The sequence below is a fragment of the Mus musculus genome, chromosome 12 (genome assembly GCF_000001635.26).
Source record: "Mus musculus strain C57BL/6J chromosome 12, GRCm38.p6 C57BL/6J".
In the NCBI taxonomy this organism is placed as follows: Eukaryota; Metazoa; Chordata; class Mammalia; order Rodentia; family Muridae; genus Mus; species Mus musculus.
Window position 1 is genome coordinate 98,801,711 of NC_000078.6, and position 25,509 is coordinate 98,827,219.

The window sequence follows — 25,509 nt, forward strand, 5'->3', positions numbered from 1 at the left end:
GTGTTTACATGTATGTGTGTATCTTTTTATGGATAAAGGATGTAGTTCAGTGGCAGATTACCCATGTAGCATGTGCCAGGCTCTAGGCTGGATATTAGTACAGTTTTAAAGACAGGGCCTCAATTATATTTTAGGTTTTCTTGAATTTGATATGTAGCCCAGGCTGGCTTCAAATTCATGGCAATCCTCTTGCCTCATCCCCTTGAGGGTTAGGATTACAGGCAAGTGCCCCCATGCCTGGAAATCTTCATTTTTTATTAAAATAACTCAGAACTAAACAAAGTATTAGCAAAAACACAGACATGGTTTCTTACCAAAGGGAAATCATAGCAAGTAATTCTAAATACAAAATGGGCTTCACTGTTTCATGTTTTCTGAGTTTATGGCTACAGGGCTTTTTAAAGGGGTCACATACAGTGCTGCTAATTGTGTGCTATGTGTTTTATAGGACTAGAACCAAAATGGTTTCAATCACCAATTTAAGACAAATGCTAAAAGGCAGCTTCCATATTGCCTAATATTCTTGTGGTTTGTTGTTGTTGTTGTTAATTACATAAGTGAAAAGCATCCTACCTTCCTGCCATCTCCAAATGGTTACAGTGTGCTCGGGGTCTAGCCCTACAGACAGCAGCAGCTTCCCAGTAGCACTGAAGCTGACAGAACACACACCCTTTGAGTGGGAGCATCTTAGTATAGACAACGTCTGCTTGTTCACTGCATCCCAGATGTGGACAGATGGGGCTGTAGCTGCACAAAGATAAAATCTAAGAGTTACAACCATCTCCACGTTTCCACTTCTGAACCCAGCATACACCCACCTCAGAATATGGAGACAGTTATGTGCTAAAGGGATGTAGTTTATAATAGCTCAAAACTGAAGCTAAATTTTAAAAAAGGAAATAAAAAGAAAAGGAAAGGGGAAAAAATACAGAATCCTTCAGGATACATTATAAATGGCACTCTCAAGAAAAGAGCATTTAGAGAAAGAAAACAGGCAATATTCAGAGTTTGTCAAAGCAAGCTGTGGGCATAAGTACAGGAGGCAGATGTCAGTGGGAGACCACAGGCTTAGTAATGCAAGGCTCTGGAGTGGGGAAATTCAGTTTTACATTTTTCAGTCTTCATAGAGGTTCTATGGAAACTACACACACTTAACACAATGCACATGATGCACATGATGCACACAAGTAAACAACACTGATATCCTCGGAAAGCAATGCAAAGCACATGCAACCAACAGGCAGCAAATGGCAGACCAGACGAACGCATCATGTCCATGGGAAATTTAACTACATAGATGGGAATCTGGGAAAAGGCTACACACACTTGAAATCACTACAGCACTGCATAGATAATGCCGATCCTCTTAAAGGGCCTTATCTGCAGCTCCTTAAGTCCCTCTGCATCCCTTCCTGCCCTTCCTGGGGAATGAGCGAGGGCTTCATGCTTGCTGAGGAAGTGCTCACTACTGAACTCCGTCTCCCTGCTTCTCTTATTTTCTAAAGTAAAATGTCATAGGTTAGTTTTGTATTAACTTCTTTTCAATGTATACCCTAAAAATTAAGTTAACTCAGCAGCTAATTCAGACTCAGGATATAAGCCCTCTTATGAAAACACTCAACACACTAAAGTCATTTGCTCAAATTATAAACTGTGAAGATGGAAAAACATTACAGAAGATAAGCTTCCTGGAATTATTTGATACAGGAGGAAATTCTGGTCTTTAAAAAATAAATCCTGATAAACTTGGACATTTTACACCATGATAAATCTAAGAACCCTTCAAATAAAGCAGTTAAATGAGAGAGACGGAGCTTTTGTTCGGTTTATCCAACTGTAAAGCATGGATATATAAAAGTTTTACCAATAATAAAATGAATTACTTATATGTGAGAACTCTGGGGACTGGAATTTACGTCAGTTGGTAGAGTGCTTGCCTAGTATGCATACAGCATAGATTCTGACTCCCAGGATGATGTAAAAACCAGGTGTGCTGGCATACTTCTTTCTATATTCGGAGGACTCAGGTGTGGACAAGAGAATGAGAGCTCCAAAGTCACCCTTGTATGTATAGGGAATGTAAGGCTAGCCTTAGATATATCAGCTCTTGCCTTAAAAAAGCAGGGGAGGGAAAATTATCACAATTATTTGATAAATTAAATACCACGGGAGAAGGAAGAAGGTAGGGGAAGGAGGAGGTCTCCAGGAGGCAGGATGGACCATGAGGATGGACCATGAGCACATGGCCAAGAGAAAACCTCCCTGAGGACACACATGGAGCAGAACAAACAAAGTAAGAGCCAGTTGGCAAGTAACACTGGGCCTGTGGCTGAGATGTGGGTTAGAATAGCTCAGAACCTGCCCAGTTTAGGCTTATAGCTTGTTAATAAAAATACCAGGTTTCTGTCTTTTATTTGGGAGCTATGTATGCTAGAGTGGGGCAGAACCCCCCATAAAGTTACTTCTATAAAATGCTATACAACAGGCCTCTAGTGCTTATGATCTGTGAAATCCCACTGTGGAACTATACTTGTGCACAGTGCTGAAATGTCCTATCTAGTCTCAGAGAGAGATGGATGTAACCACTCCACTGTGCCAAGATATTACCAAAGCTACTGTGATGTCCTGCAGAGCACGGCTGTGCCCAATAATGCTTTATTTATGGATACAGAAGTTTGAATTCCATATGATTTTTGTTATCATGAGTTTTCTGATTTTTTTTTCTCAACTTTTCAAACTGGTTTAACTAAGAAAAAGAAACAAAAGAAAACAACCATCTTCAGCTCATGTGCTATACAAAGCAAGTGCTGGGCTGCACTTGGCCCAAGGGCGGCGGCAGTGTGTTAATTAGCAGAGTAGTCAAGCATAGAAGCATACTGCTCTCTAATGAGGAGCACAGGACAGAAATCTCTGGGGAAGGTTTTCTTACTAAATTGCTAATACTTAATGTATTACAAAAATGAAAGTATAGTTGAAAAGCATAGATATATTACAGTATATGAAAACAATGGACATATAAAAATAGAAATATATTAATTTAATTGCTTTCTTAAGTTCATGAAGCCATGGTCAAATTAGTTATAAAAATTACTTTTAAACATGTGTGTGATTTATTGCTATGTGTTCAACAACAGAAATAGCTTATAAATTAATACATTTTGTACTAGCTATATATTAGCAGGTTAGTGACAACAATTTGTGTGATGACTATATGTGATGGAAGAAAAATCTTCAGAATAGCTCCAGGCACACTTTAGAGGTCAAAACACTTATTACTCTGTGTGTGTGTGTGTGTGTGTGTGTGTGTGTGTGTGTGTGCGCGCGCGCACATGTGTAGGGATACACATGTGTACTTGTGTGTGGAGGCTAGAGGGTGACGTGGCTTCCCTCTTCTGCAGGTACTGTCCACCTTATTTTTGACACTGGAGCTTTCCCATTGGCTTTGCTGTCTGAGGAGCAAACCCCAGGGTTCGTCCTCCTGCCGGGAATTGTGTGCGCCCGCATGCCTGGTGTTCTCACAGAGGATCTTCACCTCAGGTACTCACCTTTGTGAGGCAAGCATTTTACTGACTCAGCTATCTTCCCAGTCCACACACCATTTTTTAAAAATATGATTATTATTGAAGATTAAAAAATGATGTTATTTGTCATTAATATCCTATAAGCCGTATGTGGAGCAGTAACATGCTTGGACTTTTAGAGGAGGAATATATTTGCATGTACCATTGTATAACTAAAGCAAAAAGTTTTCCTTACCTGACATGTCTGCAGAATCACCTATAATCATGAATAAGTAAAAAAAAAGTTATTTATAATAATACGGATAATAGCAGTAAATTTATAAAACAATCATAATTTTTAAGTTATTTAAATAATTTTATACAAAATTAGGTTACTATACAGAACTGAGTGGACTGAAAGAAGGCACTCACTTCCATTATCTACATATATTAACATCCTATGAATGAGTTTTCATTCTTTCTTTGGGTGTATGTACGGCTGGTTTTGTGTCAACTTGACACAGGCTGGAGTTATCACAGAGAAAGGAGTTTCAGTTGAGGAAATGCCTCCACGAGATCCAGCTGTAAGGCATTTTCTCAATTAGTGATCAAGGGGGAAAGGCCCCTTGTGGGTGGGACCATCTCTGGGCTGGTAGTCTTGGTTCTATAAGAGAGCAGGCTGAGCAAGCCAGGGGAAGCAAGCCAGTAAAGAGCATCCCTCCATGGCCTCTGCATCAGCTCCTGCTTCCTGACCTGCTTGAGTTTCAGTCCTGACTTCCTTGGTGATGAACAGCAGTATGGAAGTGTAAGCTGAATAAACTCTTTCCTCCCCAACTTGCTTCTTGGTCATGATGCTTTGTCCAGGAATACAAACCCTGAGCCATACATAATTAATCACAATTAATCATAATAATTTTCAAGTAATATAATATGAACCTTTTTGGGTTTATAAAACTCATTGCTAAGTTCATGTGGGAGGTTTGATGCATCTGTGCCTGTAGGAAAGAATTGGTTCTGAGGAACATGGCAGAAAAGGTTATTAAATAACCCAGAAAGTAAAAGGGTTTCTTCATTGTAACTAAAGACTTTCTGTATGTATAGTACTTGAATACCCTATCATCTGAGCCAAACAACTGCCATACTGGGGTGTTCAGCTGTGCCCACTTGCAAAACATCACCACAGCTGGGCATGATCCCCTCACAGTGAGGCATAGAGGGCCAGGAGACCAGACCTGAGCATCCAGCCACTCTACACCAGCCACTCTGCAACTAGGCCCTAACTGCACATGGCCTCATGGAGGGGCTACAGTATCTAGGCTGAGGGAGACTAGGGGATGGGGTTCCATCTATACAGCCATGGAAACACCATCATCCCTGATAGATAAAGACTGTCAGGTGTGGCCCCACAGGACCTGTAGGGAACCCCTGACCCATACTCTGTGAGTAATCCCAAGAGTGGTCCCACAGAGTGAGCTTTGCTGAAGTGGTATCTTGCTTTATTTTTGAGATCTTAAGAGGAGGGACAAATGTTTATGACTCCCCCAGACAAAGACTTTTAGAAATAATATGCAAGAAAGAAAAAAATGTGTAAGTGTATGTTCATTATTTATGGTAGACATGCCTATGAGTAAAGCTTAAAGGAATGAGTGTGTAGCAAGAAGAGAGCAGGGAAAGGTATAAACCCACTGAAGAGACGTGACATTTTTCTATGTCAACCAAGTCTTATACCCACCAATATGAAATAGTGATTTCAAGGACAAATTGATAACATAGCATATAGGTATCTTTATCAGGAATATGAGGAAAGTATTCGACTGCCATTTTTAGCTCTGAACATACTCTAATAATTACCAACTAGTGAATAGACTTGACCCTGTGTCACATGAAGAAAAGTTAATAGAATGGGGGTGTTGGTCTTAGTAGTCAAGCTTGTCCTTGGATAAGAGAATGGGTTGCAGATAAAAGTTGCAGCATTACAGTCTAAACCATCAGTTACCAGGGAAGATACAATTATCCAATTAACTGTGTTGCAGCCTTTCATATCTCTCTCTGTCTCTCTCTGTCTCTGTCTCTCTCTCTCTCTCTCTCTGTGTGTGTGTGTGTGTGTGTGTGTGTGTGTGTGTGTGTGTAGGTGCATGTGGAGGTCAGATGTTAACCTCCAGTATCATCTCTCCTTAGGCACAGATCGATTTTTTTTCCCTTTTTCTCTCTTCTCTCCTCTCCCCTCATCCCCCTCTTTCTTTTTTCTTTCTTTTTCTTTTCTTTCTTTCTTTCTTTCTTTCTTTCTTTTTTTTTTTTTTTTTTTTTTTTTTAAAGAAAAGGGCTCTGTGCTGGCTAGTTTTGTGTCAACTTGACACAGCTGGGTTATCACAGAGAAAGGAGCTTCAGTTGAGGAAATGCCTCCATGAGATCCAACTGTAAGGCATTTTCTCAATTAGTGATCAAGGGGGAAAGGCCCCTTGTGGGTGGGACCATCTCTGGGCTGGTAGTCCTGGGTTCTATAAGAGAGCAGGCTGAGCAAGCCAGGGGAAGCAAGCCAGTAAGGAACATCCCTCCATGGCCTCTGCATCAGCTCCTGCTTCCTGACCTGCTTGAGTTCCAGTCCTGACTTCCTTGGTGATGAACAGCACTGTGGAAATGTAAGCTGAATAAACTCTTTCCTCCCCAACTTGCTTCTTGGTCATGATGTTTGTGCAGGACTAGAAACCCTGACTAAGACAGGCTCATAATGACCTGGAGCTTGACTAGTAGACTAGGCTAGATGGCCAGTAAACTCCAAGGACCCACTGGCCTGTATGCCCAATGGTATGATTACAAGTGTATGGCACCATGTCTGGCTTTTTTTAAAATTGTTTTTGGAACTGAACTCAGGTCTTTATCATAATGCATCAAGTATTGCTGAGCTATCTCCCCAATGCCCCAGTTTTTTGGGGTTTTGTTTTGTTTGTACCTAGAAGGACTGGCATAAATTTGGGGACATACAACATAGCCTCTCCTCAGCAGACAGCTATATCCCACACCACATGGAACAATGGAAGCACTTATGTGCTGCTGCTATGGAATGCATGTCTGTGTTCCTCTAAAGCTCCTATGATGTCATCTATTCTCAACTATAGTATTAGGTGGTGGGACATTCAGGAATGATTAGGTCATGAAGATAGACCCTCATAATGAAGATCAGATAAGAGTTCAGGGAAAAGCAGAAAGACAATATGGTTGTCTATAACCCAGGAAGGGGGCCTTCACCATGATCCAATCATGCTGACACCTTTAGCTTTAGCTTCCAATTTCCAAAACAGTGAAAAATGTGTTATTTATTTCTCTTAAAGCACCTAGTCCGGGTATTTGTTTAGTAGCCAAAATTGGCTAAGACATGCATCTCAGCATGGAATTCCCAAATTCCATCCACTGTCACCCAAGGAAAGCTAACTACCTCCTGGTCCTCATTTATGAGAACACATGCTGAATGTACAATGTGCTACAGACAGTCTCTGAGAGGCGGCTCAGGCAAGCCCAAAGTTAAGTTCAGAACCTTTTTATAGAGAATTCTGGGATTTCAAAGACTCAAGACATAGTCCAGTACAGAGAAGGCTCTCCCTGGGAAGCAATTTCCTTCTCCATGCATATCCCACTCCTCTACAATACAGCTGGGAGATATACAAAATGGTCCTTCTTAAAAGAAAACACTAGGAAAAAGTCACTGAGAAAACCAGTCTCCAAAGATGGAAGGTAAAGAGGAGGGAGTGAGTGGTTAGACTGTCTATGTGCCCAAGAACAAGGGCCAATGAGACAGAACTCACAACGACGCTGACTTCTGTTCTATTCAAAGGGCCATTTTGTAAGCAAGCTTTCTAAAGAGAAGTTGAATTACTTCATTAGGCATAAAGCTGTGGGGTTCAATCCTCTTGCCACTAACTCTCAAGTGTGAGCATTACAGGCTGAGCTATCAGGCTTGGTCCATAATCTATCCATGTAACAAACTAGTGTCCCACACATGCCTATAACCCCAGCTCTAAGTGGGGTGGACATAGGAGGATTGTTGGGGCTTGCTGGTTTCTAGCCTAGCCAAGGCAAGGCAAGTCCCAGGTTCAGAGAGAATGCAATTTGAGAATCCTTCTCAAATGCAAAGGATACAGAGTAGGAGAACACTCTTCTGGCATCTTCATGAACACACACACACACACACACACACACACACACACACAAGCACACACACGCACATACACCATACAAATAAACAATAAAGAAAATGTATAATGATATACATGATAATGGCATAATATCATTTACTTTGTAAAAAAAAAAATCTATTACTTTGTAGATTTACTTGAAAAAATTTTTTTTTTTTTAAAAAGGCCAGGCAGTGGTGGTGCAGGCCTTTAATCCCAGCACTTGGGAAGCAGAGGCAGGCAGATTTCTGAGTTCCAGGACAGCCAGGGCTAAACAGAGAAACCCTGTCTTGAAAATCCAAAAATAAAATGAAATAAATAAAAAAGAAAAAGAAAAATAAATAAAAAGGAAACTCTATAGAAGGGGAAATACAAGGGCTCTATGTGGCATAGCAATAGAGACAGAGAACCCAGAGAAGAACAAACTTAGTATTTACATGGAAAATTAAATAAAGACACCAGGAAAGCAAGTGAAGTGAGTGTAGCAATTGTGACTTACTTATACCCAACAAACACGGTAATTTCAATAATGGGTATTACAAGTAGACTGGACAGCCCACATCTGTAAGGCATTTTCATGGTAATCTCTGTCAATCTAAAATACCTGCCTTCCTACTCATTGAGTCATTAGCCCTGAAGTTTTTGACAGAAGTTAAAAATAAATCACAGGAAATCAAACCAGCAGTGAATCTGATCAATACTAATGCCAAACAAACACTTTAAAGTGCAGTGTAAAACAGACCTGCATTCTCTCTTACCCAGCCTAACCTTTGCTGAACACTGGGCTCTGTCCCCATTGCTCTAGCTAATTCCTTAGCTCCCTTTTTGTCCTTCCCCTGAGTTTTATATAGTATTGAATGCAGCCATTCAGCTGACCAGAAATGCCTGATAAAGCTAAAAATGTACTATTTACACGACAGTTTACATTTTGAATAGTCTAAGCAAACTCAGACAACCAAAGTTAAGGACTAGAAAGCTACCTGGCAGCAAGCATAAGGTAATCGGGCTAGGTTCTGTATGCACACATGCATTCCAAGCAATTAATACACAATTTAATACACTTATTTTTCCTAGGGTATGAAATTATTAGAACAAAATAAATGTTTCAAACTATTTCTTTTTGAAATATAGAAACATACCTACTTGGCCAGTTGCCACTATGTTGATAAATTTGGGGTGCTGATTTACAGTGAGGCACAAAATATCATCATTATGCTCTTGATAAAAACTCTGAGTCCCTATAAGAGAATATGAGAATTAACTTGGAAAACTCTAAGATGCAACAGCCACATACACTTACTTAGCACAATAAACTAGTTTATTTGTTCATTCGAAACGTATTCTGAGCAGTTAGCATGCAAGTGACTACTATCAAAAGGACGGCAATGAATCAGTAATCTTAAAGGGACAGAACCCTGAAAAGAATAAACCACAGACAAGTTGAAGATACCAAGTACCACGAGAGACTGGTAAACAAAAGGCTGGAGAGTTACTAACTGCACACGCGTGGTTCATCTCAGTGACATGGGCTGTCGTGAAAGCCTGCAAATGGGTGGAAAGTTAAGCAAGTACTAGAATTACAGACAACTGTGAGTCCCTGCTTATAATCTTTCCTTTTTGGTTTTGTAAACAAACAAACAAACAAACAGAGATATATTAGGGTTAGAGAGAAAACAAAAGTAAATTTTCCATTTATTAATCTGGATGATGTTCATTTATATGTCACATTTATCTTATAAGCAGTATTTTTTGATCAGAAAGCTAGCTGTTCTGAGAGTAGTGGAGACCCCTTCCAAGGTTCCACCAGCAGACCATGAAGACGATAACAAGACTGTAAAGAACCCTGGGGAAATGAAGTCAGCACAGCAGGCTGGATAGAGATGAGAGAGGCATATGCACAGCAGGTTTGCCACAACTCAACAATTACATTAACACAACTACATCACTTACACGTTCTCAAAGCCTATGGGTGGGTGGTACACACCTGCAAGCCCTAGAGGCAAGCCGCTCTCTATGCGTTTGAGTCTGAGCGAGCCTGGGCATCTCCAGAGAAGGAAATAGGAGAAGACAATGAGTTTGAGGGCACCCTAGGCTACACAGTGAGTACCAGGCCAGACTAAACAATGTAAGAACTGTATCCAAAAAAATAAAACCAAGCAGATAAATCTTCTCAAATTAGAACATGCCTTGTGTTTTCCTGGGCTGAGGGTCCAGTGAGAAGAACAAACAGTTAATTATGGGCTGCTGGTTAAACTGCTGGGAAACAGGCTAGCAGAGAATCTTAGGACACTGAACATTACAATGTACCCCCAAACTGATGAAAAACACTCAAAACTAGTGTAGGGCCTCCTCTCCTCTGTCCTCCCTCCGAAATACATCACAAATCAGGAACCTAAGAATAAACATGAGTGTCACGTGTCTATCCATCTAGTTCCTTCTTGACTGTCCTATTTTACTTTTGCTCATTCTCCCAACAGATACAGAAACCATCAATGAGAGAGGATGGATTTTCTTAGTTATCTTCAAAAAAACAAATTATTAAGAGGCAAACTGCTACCGATTTATTGCGACCTTGGTGAATCCTTTACTTTAGGAAGCCAAAGCGCAAAGATCATATTCCAGTTAGCATTGACCAAGGGACAGGAATTCTGATTCACACAATCGACCTGCTCTATATACACTCAGAGGGAAACCAGAAGTGTTGAACTGGATAACATCTGTTGCTACTTCCAATTGTAGGCTTTATGAAGTTTATAATTACATAAAAGAAAGCAAAATTACCACTTTACCTCACCAGAGTGGTCATCACATGATGCCATGAGAACTTTATTTGCTCTTCATCAAACCAATCAAATAAACACCAAGAGGCATTTTCTCACCTTCTTAGATTATATATACACAGGATAATCAGTACAGCCGAGGCCAGTAGCCTTCTTAGTGTTCTGAGCTTTCCACAGCCTCAGGAAAATCACCCAGTTTACTCCCATCACAGCCACTACTTGTTTAACAAGCCACTCACTGCCACTTTCAAAGACAGTTATCCCAAACCATCTATTCTCATGCTGAAGGTGTTGGAAAAGAAAGTCTTAATTGTACAATCATTTTCTTCCTTATAAAATGTGTTTTTAAATATAGTAAGCTTTCATTTCTATTAGGGCCCTGTGGAGACTTAGCATTATAAAATGCTCTTCTGCTGGATCATACTCTCTTAAGACTAAAATATTACAGGGCGCAGTGGCATAGCACTGAGGAACCTGGGGCAGAAAAATGGCTAGTGAGGTTAGCCTGGACTACACAGAGTTTTAATCTTGACTATATAATAATGTTACCTCAAAACAGATACAAACAACTATAATGTGAAATATTCTTATTTTAGATTATTTCTCTTATACATTTAAAATATTATTTTTTATTCTGGTTTCCTCTCAGAACATACAAATCTTTCATCTTTTAAAAACAGTATTTGAGGCTAGGTGTTGTGGTATATACTTTTTTTTTCTCAAAATTTTTTATTATTTAAATGCATTTTTATACATCAAACATACTAATAATATTGAGTATTTTGAGAATCAAATACATAAAAATTTTGTTCAACTTTATATTCATATCCTTTAATGCCCTAAAAATATCATTAATGAATATTTTCAACTGTTAATATTCAACAAACAAAATAATTATTTTAAGATGTATTTCATTGTTATGTCTCCCTTTTCATTTCTGATTTTATTAATTTGGATATTGCCTCTGTGCGCTTTGGTTAGTCTCACTAAGGGCTTATCTACCTTGTTGATTTTCTCAAAGAATCAGATCCTGGTTTTGTTGATTCTTTGTATAGTTCTGTTTCTATTTGGTTGATTTCAGCCCTGAGTTTATTTTCTGTAGTCTACTCCTCTTGGGTGTATTTGCTTCTTTTTGTTTAGAGCTTTCAGGTGTGCTGTCAAGCTGCTAGTGAAAGCTTTCTTCACTTTCTTTTTGGAGGCACTTAGAGATATGAATTTTCCCCTTAGTACTGCTTTCAATGTGTCCCATAAGTTTTGATCTGTCTTCATTTTCATTAAATTCTAAAAAGTCTTTAATTTCTGGTGAGCCGGACATGTGTATCACAGTATGGCTGTGGAGGTCAGGGGTCAACTTGTGAGCCTTGACGATCTCCTTCCACTCTGTAGGTCTTGGGAATTGAACTCGTGACCTTGGACTTGGCCTCAAGCACCTTGACCTGCTGAGCCATCTTGCTGGCACAAAAGTCTAATTTCTTTCTTTATTTCTTCCTCGACCAAGTAGAGCATTGCTCAGCTTCCACATGTATGTGTGCTTTCCATTGTTTTTATTGCTATTCAAGACCAGCCTCAGTCCGTGGTGATCTCATAGGGGTGCATGGGATAATTTTAATCTTCTTGTATCTTTTGAGGCCTGCTTTGCTACCAACTATGTGGTCACTTTTGGGAAAGGTACCAGGAGGTGCTGAGAAGAAGGTATACTCTCTTGCTTTAGGATGAAATGTTCCACAAATATCTGTTAGATCCATTTGGTCCATAACTTCTGCTAGTTTCACTGTGTCTTTGTTCAGTTTCTATGTCCATGATCTGTCCATTGATGAGAATGGGGTGTTGAAGTCTCTCCCACTATTATTGGGTGGAGTGTGATATGTGCTTGGAGCTTTAGTAAAGTATCTTTTATGAATGTGGGCACCTTTGCATTTGGAGCATAGATGTTCAGAATTGAGAGTTCTCAATTTTTAGATTTTTCCTTTGACCAGTATGAAGTGTCCTTCCTTATCTTTTTTGACAACTTTTGGTTGAAAGTTGATTTTATTTGATATTAGGATGGCTATTCCAGCTTGTTTCTTGGGACCATTTGCTTGAAAAACTGTTTTCCAACCTGTTATTCTGAGGTAGTGTCTGTTTTTGTCACTGAGGTGTGTTTCTTGTATGCAGCAAAATGCTGGGTCCTGTTTACGTATCCAGACTGTTTGTCTATGTCTTTTTTGGGGAATTGAGTCCACTGATGTTAAGAGATATGAAGAATCCATGAAGATGGAAAAGTGATTGTTATTTCCTGTTATTTTTGTTGTTAGAGGTATAATCATGTTTGTGTGGCTATCTTCTTTTGGATTTGTTGAAAGATTACCTTCTTGCTTTTTCAGGGTGTAGTTTCCCTCCTTGTGTTGATGTTTTCCATCTATTATCCTTTGTAGGACTGGATTTATAGAAAGATATCATGTAAATTTGGTTTTGTCATGGGCTATTTCGGTATCTCTGTCTATGGTAATTGAGAGTTTTGCTGGGTATAGTAGCCTGGGTTGGCATCTGTGTTCTCTTAGGGTCTGTATGACATCTGCTCAGGATCTTCTAGTTTTCATAATCTCTGGTGAGAAGTCTGGTGTAATTCTGATAGTTCTGCCTTTATATGTTACTTGACCTTTTCCCCTTACTGCTTTTAATATTCTATCTTTATTTAGTGCATTTGTTGTTCTGATTATTATACGTCGAGAGGAATTTCTTTTCTGGTCTAGTCTATTTGGAGTTCTGTAGGCTTCTTGTATGTTCATGGGCATCCTTTCTTTAGGTTAGGGAAGTTTTCTTCCATAATTTTGTTGAAGATATTTACTGGCCCTTTAAGTTGGGAATCTTCACTCTCTTCTATACATATTATCCTTAGGTTTGGTCTTCTCATTGTGTCCTGGATTTCCTGGGTGTTTTGGGTTAGGATCTTTTTGCTTTATGTATTTTCTTTGACTGTTATGTCAATGTTTTCTAAGGTATCTTCTGTACCTGAGATTCTCTCTTCTATCTCTTGTATTCTGTTGGTGATGCTTGCATCTATGACTCCTGATCTCTTTCCTAGGTTTTCTAACTCCAGGGTTGTCTCCTTTTGTGATTTCTTTGTTGTTTCTAGTTCCATTTTTAGGTCCTGAATGGTTTTGTTCCTTTCCTTCACCTCTTTGATTGTATTTTCCTATAATTCCTTAAAGAGGAAACACAAAAATCTAGCTGTTTACCTGTGTTCTCCTGTATTTCTTTAAGGGAGTTATTATGACCTTCTTAAAGTCCTCTATCATCATCATAAGAAGTGTTTTTAGATCTGAATGTTGCTTTTCTGGTGTGATGGTGTATCCAGGACTTGCTATGGTGGGAAAATTGGGTTCTGATGATGCCAAGTAACTTTGGTTTCTGTTGGTAAGGTTCTTGCATTTGCCTCCTGCCATCTGATTTTCTCTAGTGCTACCTGCCCTCGCTTTATCTGACTGGTATATACTTTTAACCCTAGCAGAGACAGGCAGATCTCTAGGAGTTTGAGTTAGAGGTCAGCCTGGTCTACATAGGAAGTTCCAGGCTAGCCAAAGCTACATACTGAGACCCTACCTCAAAACCCTCCAAAATTCCAGAGCTACATAATGAGACCCTGTCTTGAAAACAAACCAAACCAAACAAAAACCTCCAAAAGTTAAGTAAAATAAGTATAACTACTACTCATAGTTTTAACAAATAATTTTAAGCTGCTAAGTAAAGTTCTAAATTAAAAAGAGTGTGTGTACAGAAAATTACGATGACCTACCTGTGGCAACATTGTGTAGAATTCCAATAGAGGCAGTGTGATAAATTATATCATCACCATCATTTAAATAGTGCACATTGTTCCTGCAGTCTCTGCCCCGATAGCCAAAAGCAAGCTCCAACACAAGGTCCTGTAACAATGTCAGAAATGTACATTACATCCTTCCTCAGCCTAAATGTGATATAGATAGTATGAGTACTTTCTGACAAAGAAGAATGTGGTTTAGGTATTTTGTAAACTTCTAACCCAAAATTAAGTTAGACATTTAAATGTTTCATTAGCTTTTCATGATTTCATATAAACATACATGTATATATGTATATGTACACACACACATACACACATGTGTGTATATATACATTCTTTGACATACTTCATCTTCTCCCACTATCCCATTATCACCCTCCCCTTCCTCCCACTGAACCTCTTCTTCCCCAAAAGTCCCCTCCTGCTTTCTTATCTTTGGTGCCCCACTGTCTTTGATGCTGCTGTTTGCATGTACATGAGTAGTGGTTATTTACACAAGAAAGGGAGACTTACCAGGAGTTGCACCCCTGAGGAACATGATTTCATCGCCTGCCCCCCCCCCCACCTGCTGTACACAGCTGCTCAGGGAGAGGGGCCTCTGAGCACCTTCCCTATTGATGGTGGAGTGTTGGTGGGACCAGTCCTATGCAGGTGACCACCACTGCGTGACTTCATGGGTGGAACAGCCATTAGACATATTTTTTATGTAAAATGCCTTCAGCAATGGAAACACACATTCCATATTTTTCAATATAAACTTATAGAAAGGAGAAGGGACGATCATCTCATTCCAAGAGAATATTTAAGTTTCCATGTGTTAGACACTGACACATTTCTTATGTCCAAAGGAATGTTGCAGTTTGTATTCATTGTTAGTCTAAGTGCTTGGTCTACATACTTCAGATAAATTATGTCCAAATTAGAGACTCAGGAGAAACCAAAGTGGTTTTGACAAATAATGGTAAAGTTTTGACAGAGAATCCTACAGCTGGAAGTATTCATTTTCATTGCCTTTGAGTGGTGGGAGAGAGCTACAATCATTATTCCCTCTTATAGCAAACCTAGCATAGTTTGCTTGTTTGCCCCTGGGCATTAGGAAATGCCTGTGAAAAGGTCTGTTGATTGAAGAGATAAGGATAAATAATCTCCATATATTAAGTGTATCACATGAGGTAAAAGGTTCCTGAAATAGTACATTTACTCTTCGGGGGTGGGGGGCTTATTAATTTACATTTCAAATGTTGTCTACTTTCCAGGTTTCCCCTCCACAACCCTCCATCTCATTCCCCCTCCCCCTGCCTCTATGAGGGCACTCCCCCACCCATTCACCCACTCCCACCTCACATTCTAGCATTCCCCTATGCTGGAGCATTGAGTCTTCACAGGACCAAGGGCCTCCCCTCCCATTGATGCCAGATAAGGCCATCCTCTGCTACATATGCAGCTAGAGCCATGGGTCCCTCCACGTGTACTCTTTGGTTGGTGGTTTAGTCCCTAGGACCTCTAGGGGGTCCGGTTACATTTACTCTTTAACTTATAAAATCAACTTAACTAACTCTAAGACACCACCAAGGTGTCTCGCTTCCCTAGGCCATAAACCATTCATATAAATTTACATTCTCTAAGATATAGATCAATCAAAGTCATTACTTATGTATGAGTAAAGGACTCATTTGAGATTAAGAGATGCAGAGGTTATCAATCCAAATTTCAAACTTGAGTAAGAATTAAGCAACCAAGTTTTACAACCAACCAGGAAAAGATAATGCAATATACCTGGTTTCATGAAAATTAATGGAAACACTTGAATGTTTATATAAAGGAAGCATGGGGATATTGGGAAATTCATTTGCCTTACCTCTATAGGTCTCTTCTTCTTGCCAACATTGTTTGACTGAAGTTTCTCTGGCTGTGGTGGGGCCCTACTCACTGGAGGCCTGGAAGAGATGGGGGGAAGGCAGAAAGGCAGGTCACACTGGGTCTCCCAACCTTAGCTTCCAGACATGTCACCCTCACCAAAGGGAGCTCACTCTCGTTCTACTAGACTGTGCTCTCTCTAACCTTTATAACTTCTAATGCAGCAAGAAACAACATTTTTATTCATTTTTACTTTTAATACCTTTGGTCTATGTCTTATACTGTAAATAAATCAGCATAAGAATAGGCAAATATAAGAATGTTAGTTTGACATACTCAAAACATTTCTGGATAAATTATCATCAAAGTCTGAATTACTGTTCTAAAGCCTCCCTTATGACTCACATAGCAGATATATAAAACATTCTGAACAGAGAATTTGGATAACATTTTCATGAACTTTCTACACTGTTGGTAACATGATTCACATGAATTCAAATTTATACATCCCTCCATGCTCCTCCATTCCATGCCCTGCCTGACTTCCAGTATCAGCATCAGGAAGGTATTCAGGAAGACGTTTTATCATCATAAAGCGATGAAAACCATACAACACCCTACCAAAGGTCATTACCACAACTACTGTCCCCAGATTGCCCTCTTCCCTAATCTGCTAATGGAATATTTATCCCCTTTCCCTATATCATGGCTCTTGAGTCAAGCCCTTCCCTATCTGCTCAGGTTCTACTAAAATGCTCCCTATTCCAGCTGGGTACAGATTCATATTCTGAATTATATAGTTGTGAGGGCATTTTGGTAAAACCTTTAATTTTTAAAAGCCACTTACAAGTCCATCTCAACTATTATTCAAATATTTTGTAATCTGAACACTGAATCTAAATCATTCATTAACTTATCTCTAAAATCTAAATATTCAACTTATAACTAAATTAGAAATGATACTCATTATTTTTATAAAAACGTCCAACACTTAATAATTTATTAAAGCTATATAAATAGTTTACAGAATTACTGTCAAGTTACAGATTTGCAAAGCTAAAAGAAGTGTTACATCTTTTTAAAAATATTTAATTGTGTGTATGTGTGTGTGTGTATGTGCATGTACATACACGTTGGTACATGTCTTAGTGCATGTATGGGCATCACATGCATGTAGGAGCCCAGAGGGGTCAGAAGAGATGTCAGATGTCCTAGAACTAAAAATTAAGGATGTTTGGAAGCCACCATGGAGTTCAGGTACTGAAAGCAGCGATTCCTCTGTAAGAGCAGCCAGTGCTCTTAACCACTGAGCCATCTCTTCAGCCCCAGGGCTGCATAGGGAACATGCATTCTAAATAAATGCAGGATGTTGGAGAGCTGGCCTGGAGGTAGCATAGTGGCCTAACATAAGCAAAGCCTATATTTTATCCCGAGTACTGTAAAACAGTGTTAAATAAATGTATATATTCACACAGAGCACGAATAATATGGACGAGCAAAACTGACTGGTGTCATAAAAGTGTCAAGAACATGTAAGTTTCTAAGTTCTCATAGGAATTTAAAGTGCAAACCTTCATATTTTTGAATGTCCATAAATACAGAATTAAATTTATAATACTTAACATTTAAGAATATCCCTACCAAGAGCAATTCAAAGAAGATAGAAAACCTGACTTTTTTTCCAAGTCAATGTTGTTGGTAAACTTTATTCAAATTTTAAGTATCTGATAGCTTTAATTCTAATTCCATTTGCAACTTTTATCTATAATCACATACAGCAATTAAGCATACTTTAATTTTTATAAGGGCTATTTACATAAATTATATTACTGCCTAAAATGAACTTTCATTTACAACTTTGACTTGAAAACTATTCAACTTGGATAAAATTTTAGTAATAGAGTGACTTATGTAAGCCAAATAATGAAGACGCCTTCAGAGGGAGGAAAAGCAGAAACAAAGCAGCACTGCTCATTAATGGCAAGTAGGAGAGGTGATCAAAACACAAAATTTAGTCTCATAAACAACAAAGAGAGGGTTACCTAGATCCTCTTCTCAGCAGCAAAGGAAAAAGGAGAAGGATTATCACATATATTAGAATTTCAAACATTACAACAGTATCGTTCATAATGAAATATTGTTAGGTTTAGCGCAGATAAACTATAAAGACTTGTTTTTTGTTTATTACTGTATGTAAGAAAAGTTCCAATTATTCCATTAATGGCATAGAAATCAGAAGATAAAAAAGGAAGACATGAGAGAATTCAGAAAGGAGGAATTCAGAAGAAGAGGCCCTTAGCTAGGTATCACTGGGGCCGCCTTTAAGGAAGCTATCTAATGAGACCATCATTCATATCTAAGAAGGTCTCCAGGTACCAACTCAAGCAAACAGACTCGGTCATCATTCAGGGCAAGTTTAAGACTTGGCTACCAAAGTACTGTTAAAGAGAAAAATGCCAACTTTGTGTGGTGGTGTTCATCTATAATGCCAGCACTCTCTGGGAAGCTGAAGCAAGAGGATTGCTGTGAGCTCAGGGGTAGCCTAAGTGACACTATTAGTACCAGGGCAGCCAGAGCCACAGAGCAAATCTCTCTCACTCCCACTCTTGGGAATAGGGAATAGTTCCCTGAATAGGAGAACAAAGCTAGGCAGGTGTCTGAGAGCCCAGCATTTGGACAGCTAAGAAGGGACCTCAAATTTCATTCAGCTTTGGCTATATATACTTAAGATTCTGTCTCAGAACACCAAAATAAAATGAAATAAAACCACAAGGGTGAGGATGCAGCTGTTTTGGAACACTGGCCATCACCTGAGGCCTGGATTCAGACCCAGGGGCAGGAGGAGGGTGATGGTAAAAAAAAAAATCACTAACAGAACTGAACGGGATCACAGAAGTCTGCTATCACGCCTTCCTGGCAGACGGTGATCCAAGCACAGGGCACTTGCACTTGTGACTGCAATTCCTCTCTACTTAGCTTCCTGTTTTCTAACCCAGTGACTCCTAAATAACTGAGTGTTCTCAGAAGCAGCCTTCAGACTTCGCTTCACTCTGTGCTTTCTGCTCCAGCACTCCATTAACATGGAGTGAGTGCAGTACTGAATACAGTACTTCACAGACAGGCCTAGGACTGGATGCCTCAGCCCAGTTAAGTTCATGGGAGATTATGTGGGCCTCTTCAGAGATCAAAGGCACACTCTGGACTCATCTTTGCATATATTATTCTGTTGAAAATGCATAATGAGTCTCCCAGATGATTTCTGCTGTTGGACATTCAAGAGTAGCAGCTGGACATCTGAACAATCTAGTCTCAAGAGCACTTCTCATCCTTTTCACCCGTCACTCCTCTAGAATTAGTGATCTTTTCTTCTAAAATCGACAATTTTCATGTTGTCTCCTTTAGAGTTGCTCTGAGGACTTTCAGCTTACTGAAGGCAGCTGCAAGCCAGCACTCCAACTGACTTTCTTATCCATGTAATATTGTTAAGCATAAAGATACCATATTTATCCTATTTTAATATTTTTAAATGCATGAGTATATTAAATTTTATTACACAGAACATATGTTCATTAACTTGATAATCTTCTCAGTCCAAGAAAAATCATTGGTAAAACTAACTTGTAATGAAGTCCTACTTTCAAAATTACAATACAGGTTTCATTTTCTAATTATTTTTGGCAAGTGCAACTAAATGTTTTATAGAAAAAGTTAGTGCCTGGACATAAGGATCAAAATAAAATACTAAACATTTTACAGAATATGCTCCTAATAAAACACTTACCTTACTACCCCCTGTCTTTGAGCAGAAGAGAAGAAGGGACAATAGGAAATTGATGGTGAGTCCATGTGACAATGAGCAAGCAGAATAAAATAACATCAGAAGAACACTAAGAAAACACAACATTTCTAATTTTATTACAGATTTTGGATATTTTAATTAAAATACTAGAAATCTTATTAAAAGTTAACCACCTTAGATACAAAATATTTGCTATAAAATATTTATTGAAAAGGAAACTTATATCACTATTAAAATCATTTAGAAAAATAATCATGAAGTATTAACTAAATATAATAGTAATCAATCGTCATCAGAAGTATTTCCTCTAAAGTAGATGATTCGATGCTTAGCTGCTTATTTGAAGTAACTAACATTTAATGGCTAACACTAAACTATGTGGCAGCTGTTTAAACAGGTGAAGGCCACTTTGAGTAATATATTCAGAGCTGGCAGAAGTAACTGTTTATCTCCTTCTAGTTATCATGTCTGTGAAAACGAGGACTCTTCTAAGCCACACTGCTGACTGTCTCAGCATTTTCAAAAGAACTTAGCAGGATTGACATCAACTACAGGAAATGAGGATGAAATGCAAATAAACAAATAGATAAATTCAGAAATAATTCTGAGAAGTTAGCTGCAAAAAAAAAAAAAAAAAAAAAAAAATCCAAACTAGAGCTGGGCCTGGTGGCTTACACCTGTAGTCCCAGCACTTCAGACACAGAGCAGGAAGTGTGCACTTGAGGAAAGCCAGGGGTACTGATGAGGTCCAGGCATGACCGGGCCACAAAGCCAGACTGTGTCTCAAGAAACCTAACTAGGGGCTGGTGAGATGGCTCAGTGAGTAAGAGCACCCGACTGCTCTTCCAAAGGTCCGGAGTTCAAATCCCAGCAACCACATGGTGGCTCACAACCATCCGTAACGAGATCTGACTCCCTCTTCTGGTGTGTCTGAAGACAGCTATAGTGTACTTATATATAATAAATAAATAAATCTTTTAAAAAAAAAAAAAAAAAAAAAAAAAAGAAACCTAACTAATAGCAATGGTTACAGTGATGACAGCATTAAACAGTTCTTCAAAAGAGGAAACTTCCCCTGTGCATTGCTTGGACTGCTTCATCAATGAAGAGGAAATCTGCTTTACTTGACAAAATGACGGCTTCTAGAGCAACATTAGGTTCTATAACAAACTGATCTGAAGAATGCTGGCATTTCTTTGAAAAATATCAATATAACTTATGAAAGAGATTATGGTACTTTTTACTTTTCATTGCTTGGGAGCTGAAATTTCCCTTAAATGATACTAATAATAATTATTCAAGTACTCAATTTTAGAAACCCACGTTTGTGTACATGTATTCCCATAATTAATAAATATTCAGGTAGTACTCATTACTTTGCGAATATTTCACTTCAGAATTAGTAGTTTAGGTTAGTCATTCTTTCTTGTATGAGGCAGGCTCTTACTCTGTAGCCCTGGCAGACCTGGAACTTGGCTGCCCTCGTATTCACGGAGCTCTGCCTCTACCTCCCTGGATTACAGGTGTGCACCGCCATGCCCAGCTTGCTCTATATTTCATTAAGTGAGACTGGTGTCAGCAGTAAAGATCTATTTCTTAATCCTTAATATTTAACTTAATTTGTTTATTTTTTTGATTATTTTATTTAGACCTTGAAATAATCCACACATAAGGATTACAGCTCTCATTCTGGCAATGAAGAAACAGTCTGAGAACAGATGAATCTTTCTTCCAGCTCACAGAACTGGTAAATGACAGAAATGGGCATTTCTTTTGACTGGCTCCAAGAGTGCAGATTTAGTACTAGACACTGTCTTCTAGCAAGCGGCCTCACCCTGTCATTTTAGTACAAGTGTTCAGCTCACAGTGTGAACAACTTGCCTAAAAATGCTTTTATACTTTGCTTCTTCTTCACGCAGAACAAATGCACGCTCATTCTGACTGCGGTAGATGACTGCCCACCGTTGTTACAGTATTTTATGGAACAAGTGAGCACATGAAGCAGAAAGGAGCTGCATTGCCTGGGAACACTTATAATAAAGTTTCCCTCATCACAGCCTTCTCCAGAAGTCACTGCGTCCCACCCACAGCCACCTCTGTTTCTCATTGCTTCTAGACACTGCCTTTTACTATTTCAACCTCTTCACGTGTGGAGTCCATGCCATAGGCTTCCTGTGCTCTGTTTGTGATGCTGAGGATATGGCCCAGGGCCGTATGCATGCAGATAAGTGCTCTATCACCAGGCTGTAGCCTCAAACCTCAAACGTCTCTTTATTGTTCTCCATCCTTCACTTATAGCATTAGGTCAAACTCTCTTCTCAACACAAATGTTACTAAAAACTTCTTGGCTGGGCTGGTGAATAGCCCATGTGCCTGCCTTTCCAGCATGAGGACCTAAGTTCAATCTTCAGAACCCATGATTTTTTTTTTGTTTGTTTGTTTTAAAGATGAAAAAGAAGGATGGCTTCTGAGAAACAAGATCCAACGGGCAAAGTCTGCCTCTGACTGCCACAGTTACACTCACACAGACATGTACTAGTATGTGTGCACAGGAACACACATAGAAGTTTTCTTTTCATAAAAATGCTCTGAATATGTTGATTCTATATCAAGAACAGTAATTTCCATTAAAGACAGGCTTTAATTCAACCTGTCTTTTTGGAAAGTTTCCTTAAACAACAGCATTCATTAAACAACCTCTTCACTGAGGATGCGCAGACAGGGTTTTTCAAGATGAGTCACACCTCTCTCTCTTCCTCAGTCTATCACACACACTTATGAAAGTCTGAAAATAAGATTAATCCAACCAAAGTAGCTTTATATATTGGTGTAACATTTTTGAACTCCTTGTAAAGATAGTGTCAACATGAAAAATACTTAAGGATAATTTCTAACAGTGGCTCACAACTGCATAAATCAAACCTGCTATTAACTTCTATAGAAAATCCATCTAGATAATATTCAAATTTTCATGTCAGTATCTTTTTCCTCATAAAACTTTAAACTTTATTATTACCTTTCATCAACTGATGGCTCTTTCTGTTGCAAATGAGGCTTGACTCCAAACATTGGGCGAATATTTGTTGATAAGGCTCTGATGGTATAGCTAATTTCATTCTCTCTTGTAACATCGCTGTCATAGCCTGTCATTAAGATACACATGTTATTAAATGATAAGGTGATCAATTACATTCTTATAAATTCATCTTCTTCCAACAATATAAGGTAAATTGTTAAAGATACATACTAAATATGCAACTAGAAAAATTAATGTGAATAACATTTAATATGTAATAGTATCTAATAATTGTCACTAATTGTACATTACTGCAAGCTACAAAAATGTGTTTAATTATCTCATTTTTACTAAAAGTACTATATACATAAGTGTACGCATACATTAATATGTACCCTCAACTGTTAAGTGTGAATGGCTAAGTTATTCATCCATTCTGCGTTTTTATAATTACTGATATTACTGGCACATTAAGAAAATCAAAATCATCTTAAAATATAAAGTTCAATAATATAAAAGCTTTTATAGCACTTATTTAAAATATGATTAGCTGTTTTACAGATGATAAGTATCTAAGTCATCAATGCACGCCAGTCATGAGTCACAAAAACAATTTTGCTGTAAAGCTGACCAAAACACTAATAACACAATTGTTCAAACGTGATTACTATTTTTAACTTCTGTAGTTTGAATCAGTGAAGCTACTTTTTCTGTATTTTTGATAAAGCGTTTTTAAATGAAATACCTCCATCTTCTTCAGAATCTATATCAGACTCTTCACTGTCACAGTACTTCTTTTCTCGATGGCTCTCCACTTCATTTGTCCATACCATTAAGGACATATCTGCTCCTCCCAGGGTAACCAGCATGCTGTCATCATAAGTCCAGCGAACATTTGTGACATGTGTGCTGTGAGCCACATACTTCTTAAACTTTCCAAATTTTCCCTGAAGATAAAGTGAATCCAAACATTCTTTCCCAATTCTAGTCTGAACACTTTTGTTTTTAAATACATAATATATATAATAAGTAGACACATATAATTATAATTATATTTAACTTCAATTCACTTGTGCTTTCATTGGTAAGTACCACATACACATATTACACACATTGTCTGTCTGTCTGTCTGTCTGTCTCCCCCTTCCTCTCTCTTATCTTTTAGTGTTCCATATCTGATAGACAGGCAGTAGGCACTCTACTGAAGAACTACATTCTCCAGAACTGGAATACTGTTTTGAATTCCAAGGGAACTGTAAGTTATAGACCCCGGAAAGTTTAGTTGTGCAAGTAAATTTGAGATCAGTAAACTATAAGTGGTTTTAAGTGAACACTTTTCAAAGTTGTTAAAATAAAGTTTCCCACATTAACAAAGCAGAAGGGTGAGGGAGGTGGTTCTGCATGTCAAGGTGCCTGCTATCAAGTCGAATGATTGGAGTGTGATCCCTAGGAGCCATACTGGAGGAGAGGGCCAACTTCAGCAGGGGTCCTCTGACCTCCATGTGCCATGGCATATAGTGCTCATACACACACATACATGTGTGCATATACCCACACACACACAAGTAAATAAGAGAAAATGAGTGAATTCTCTTGGGGGGAGACAATCAAAATTAGGGGTCTGGTGAGAAGGCTGAGTAGAAAAAGGTACAGCACTAACCCCGAGTTTAATTCTCAGAACACTTGGTGGAAGAAGAGAACCAATTCTCTCAGGTTGTCCTCTGGCCTCCACATGTCCGTAGGCTATAAGGCACATATGCTTCCCCCCACAAATAGATGAAATAAAGACCTGCTGTTGCTCTTGTTGTTAATGAGGACGAAATCTGTCCACAAGGCCGATTGTGTGGTTCTTGCCACAGGCACCTCCCTCCTCCTCCCTTCTCCTCTTAGGGATCAAACAGGCTAGGTAAGCTCCATACTGACTATAAACTGAATCCCTGGGCCTAGGATATTTTCCTGAGTGGCTGAGCTCCCAGTAAGAAGTTTAAAACCTATGTTTTCACTTCAATAAGCATCTGGAGATGCTAACGAGGGCGGATGAGGCCACCACACGTTCCATGCCACAATATTATCTCTGCACCCCACTTCAAATTCTGTTCATGTTCCTACTGACACCAGATTACAATATATAACTTAGTTTATGACAGTCAGAAAGTCAATGCACCTGCACTATATACGCAAGTTTTACAATAGTGTGAATAAAGGTCAATAAATTGGACAACCAAACAACACAGACTAGAGAGACGTAAAGAATCTGTAGTATCTGGTTTCAGAAAACAACAAATCACAGTAAATCAGTGTGATTTAACTTTATAGATATTTAACTGTTTATTATTTATTGCCTTCTTTTCTGACATAAACCCTACATCTATAAAGCTTATATTAACTCTTAATGGTATATAGTAAGGTTATATTTATGCTTATAATTAATTATAAAATTATATTGATGAAAGGAATACCAAGAGAGGGATATTTATTTATTTAATAATAAAAAACACTATACAGCATAACATATAAACCAAGGCACAGTTTAGTAAACTATAATGCTTATTTTAGATGCCAAGAACAGGGAACACAATTCCAAAC

The 25,509-nt window shown here is 38.6% G+C and overlaps 1 protein-coding gene and 1 long non-coding RNA gene across 17 annotated transcripts in view; one reads left to right on the forward strand and one right to left on the reverse strand.

Annotated features, from left to right (window-relative positions):
* Eml5 (echinoderm microtubule associated protein like 5) overlaps positions 1–25,509 on the reverse strand; it is a 114,908-nt gene that overhangs the window by 15,107 nt on the left and 74,292 nt on the right. For 9 of the 16 annotated variants that reach the window (XR_001780456.2, XR_001780453.2, XR_003950056.1 and 6 more), the window contains 9 exons: positions 23,669–23,870; positions 22,924–23,050; positions 19,890–19,904; positions 18,151–18,159; positions 16,110–16,188; positions 14,225–14,354; positions 8,809–8,907; positions 3,757–3,777; positions 574–747 (listed from right to left, as the gene is read on the reverse strand). Coding sequence is in view for 8 of the 16 variants with exons in the window: in NM_001081191.1 (NP_001074660.1) it covers positions 574–747; positions 3,757–3,777; positions 8,809–8,907; positions 14,225–14,354; positions 16,110–16,188; positions 18,151–18,159; positions 19,890–19,904; positions 22,924–23,050; positions 23,669–23,870 (856 nt within the window). In the remaining 8 variants the exon portion in view is untranslated. Of the gene's footprint in view, positions 1–573; positions 748–3,756; positions 3,778–8,808; positions 8,908–14,224; positions 14,355–16,108; positions 16,189–18,150; positions 18,160–19,889; positions 19,996–22,923; positions 23,051–23,668; positions 23,871–25,509 lie in introns of those variants that run through there. The other 7 variants (XR_003950058.1, XR_001780457.2, XR_003950057.1 and 4 more) reach the window with 5 other exon arrangements.
* Positions 744–24,734, forward strand: Gm35463. Its single transcript, XR_381823.4, has 3 exons — positions 744–3,537; positions 21,557–21,654; positions 21,827–24,734. It is a non-coding gene; the product is annotated as a predicted gene, 35463 (long non-coding RNA).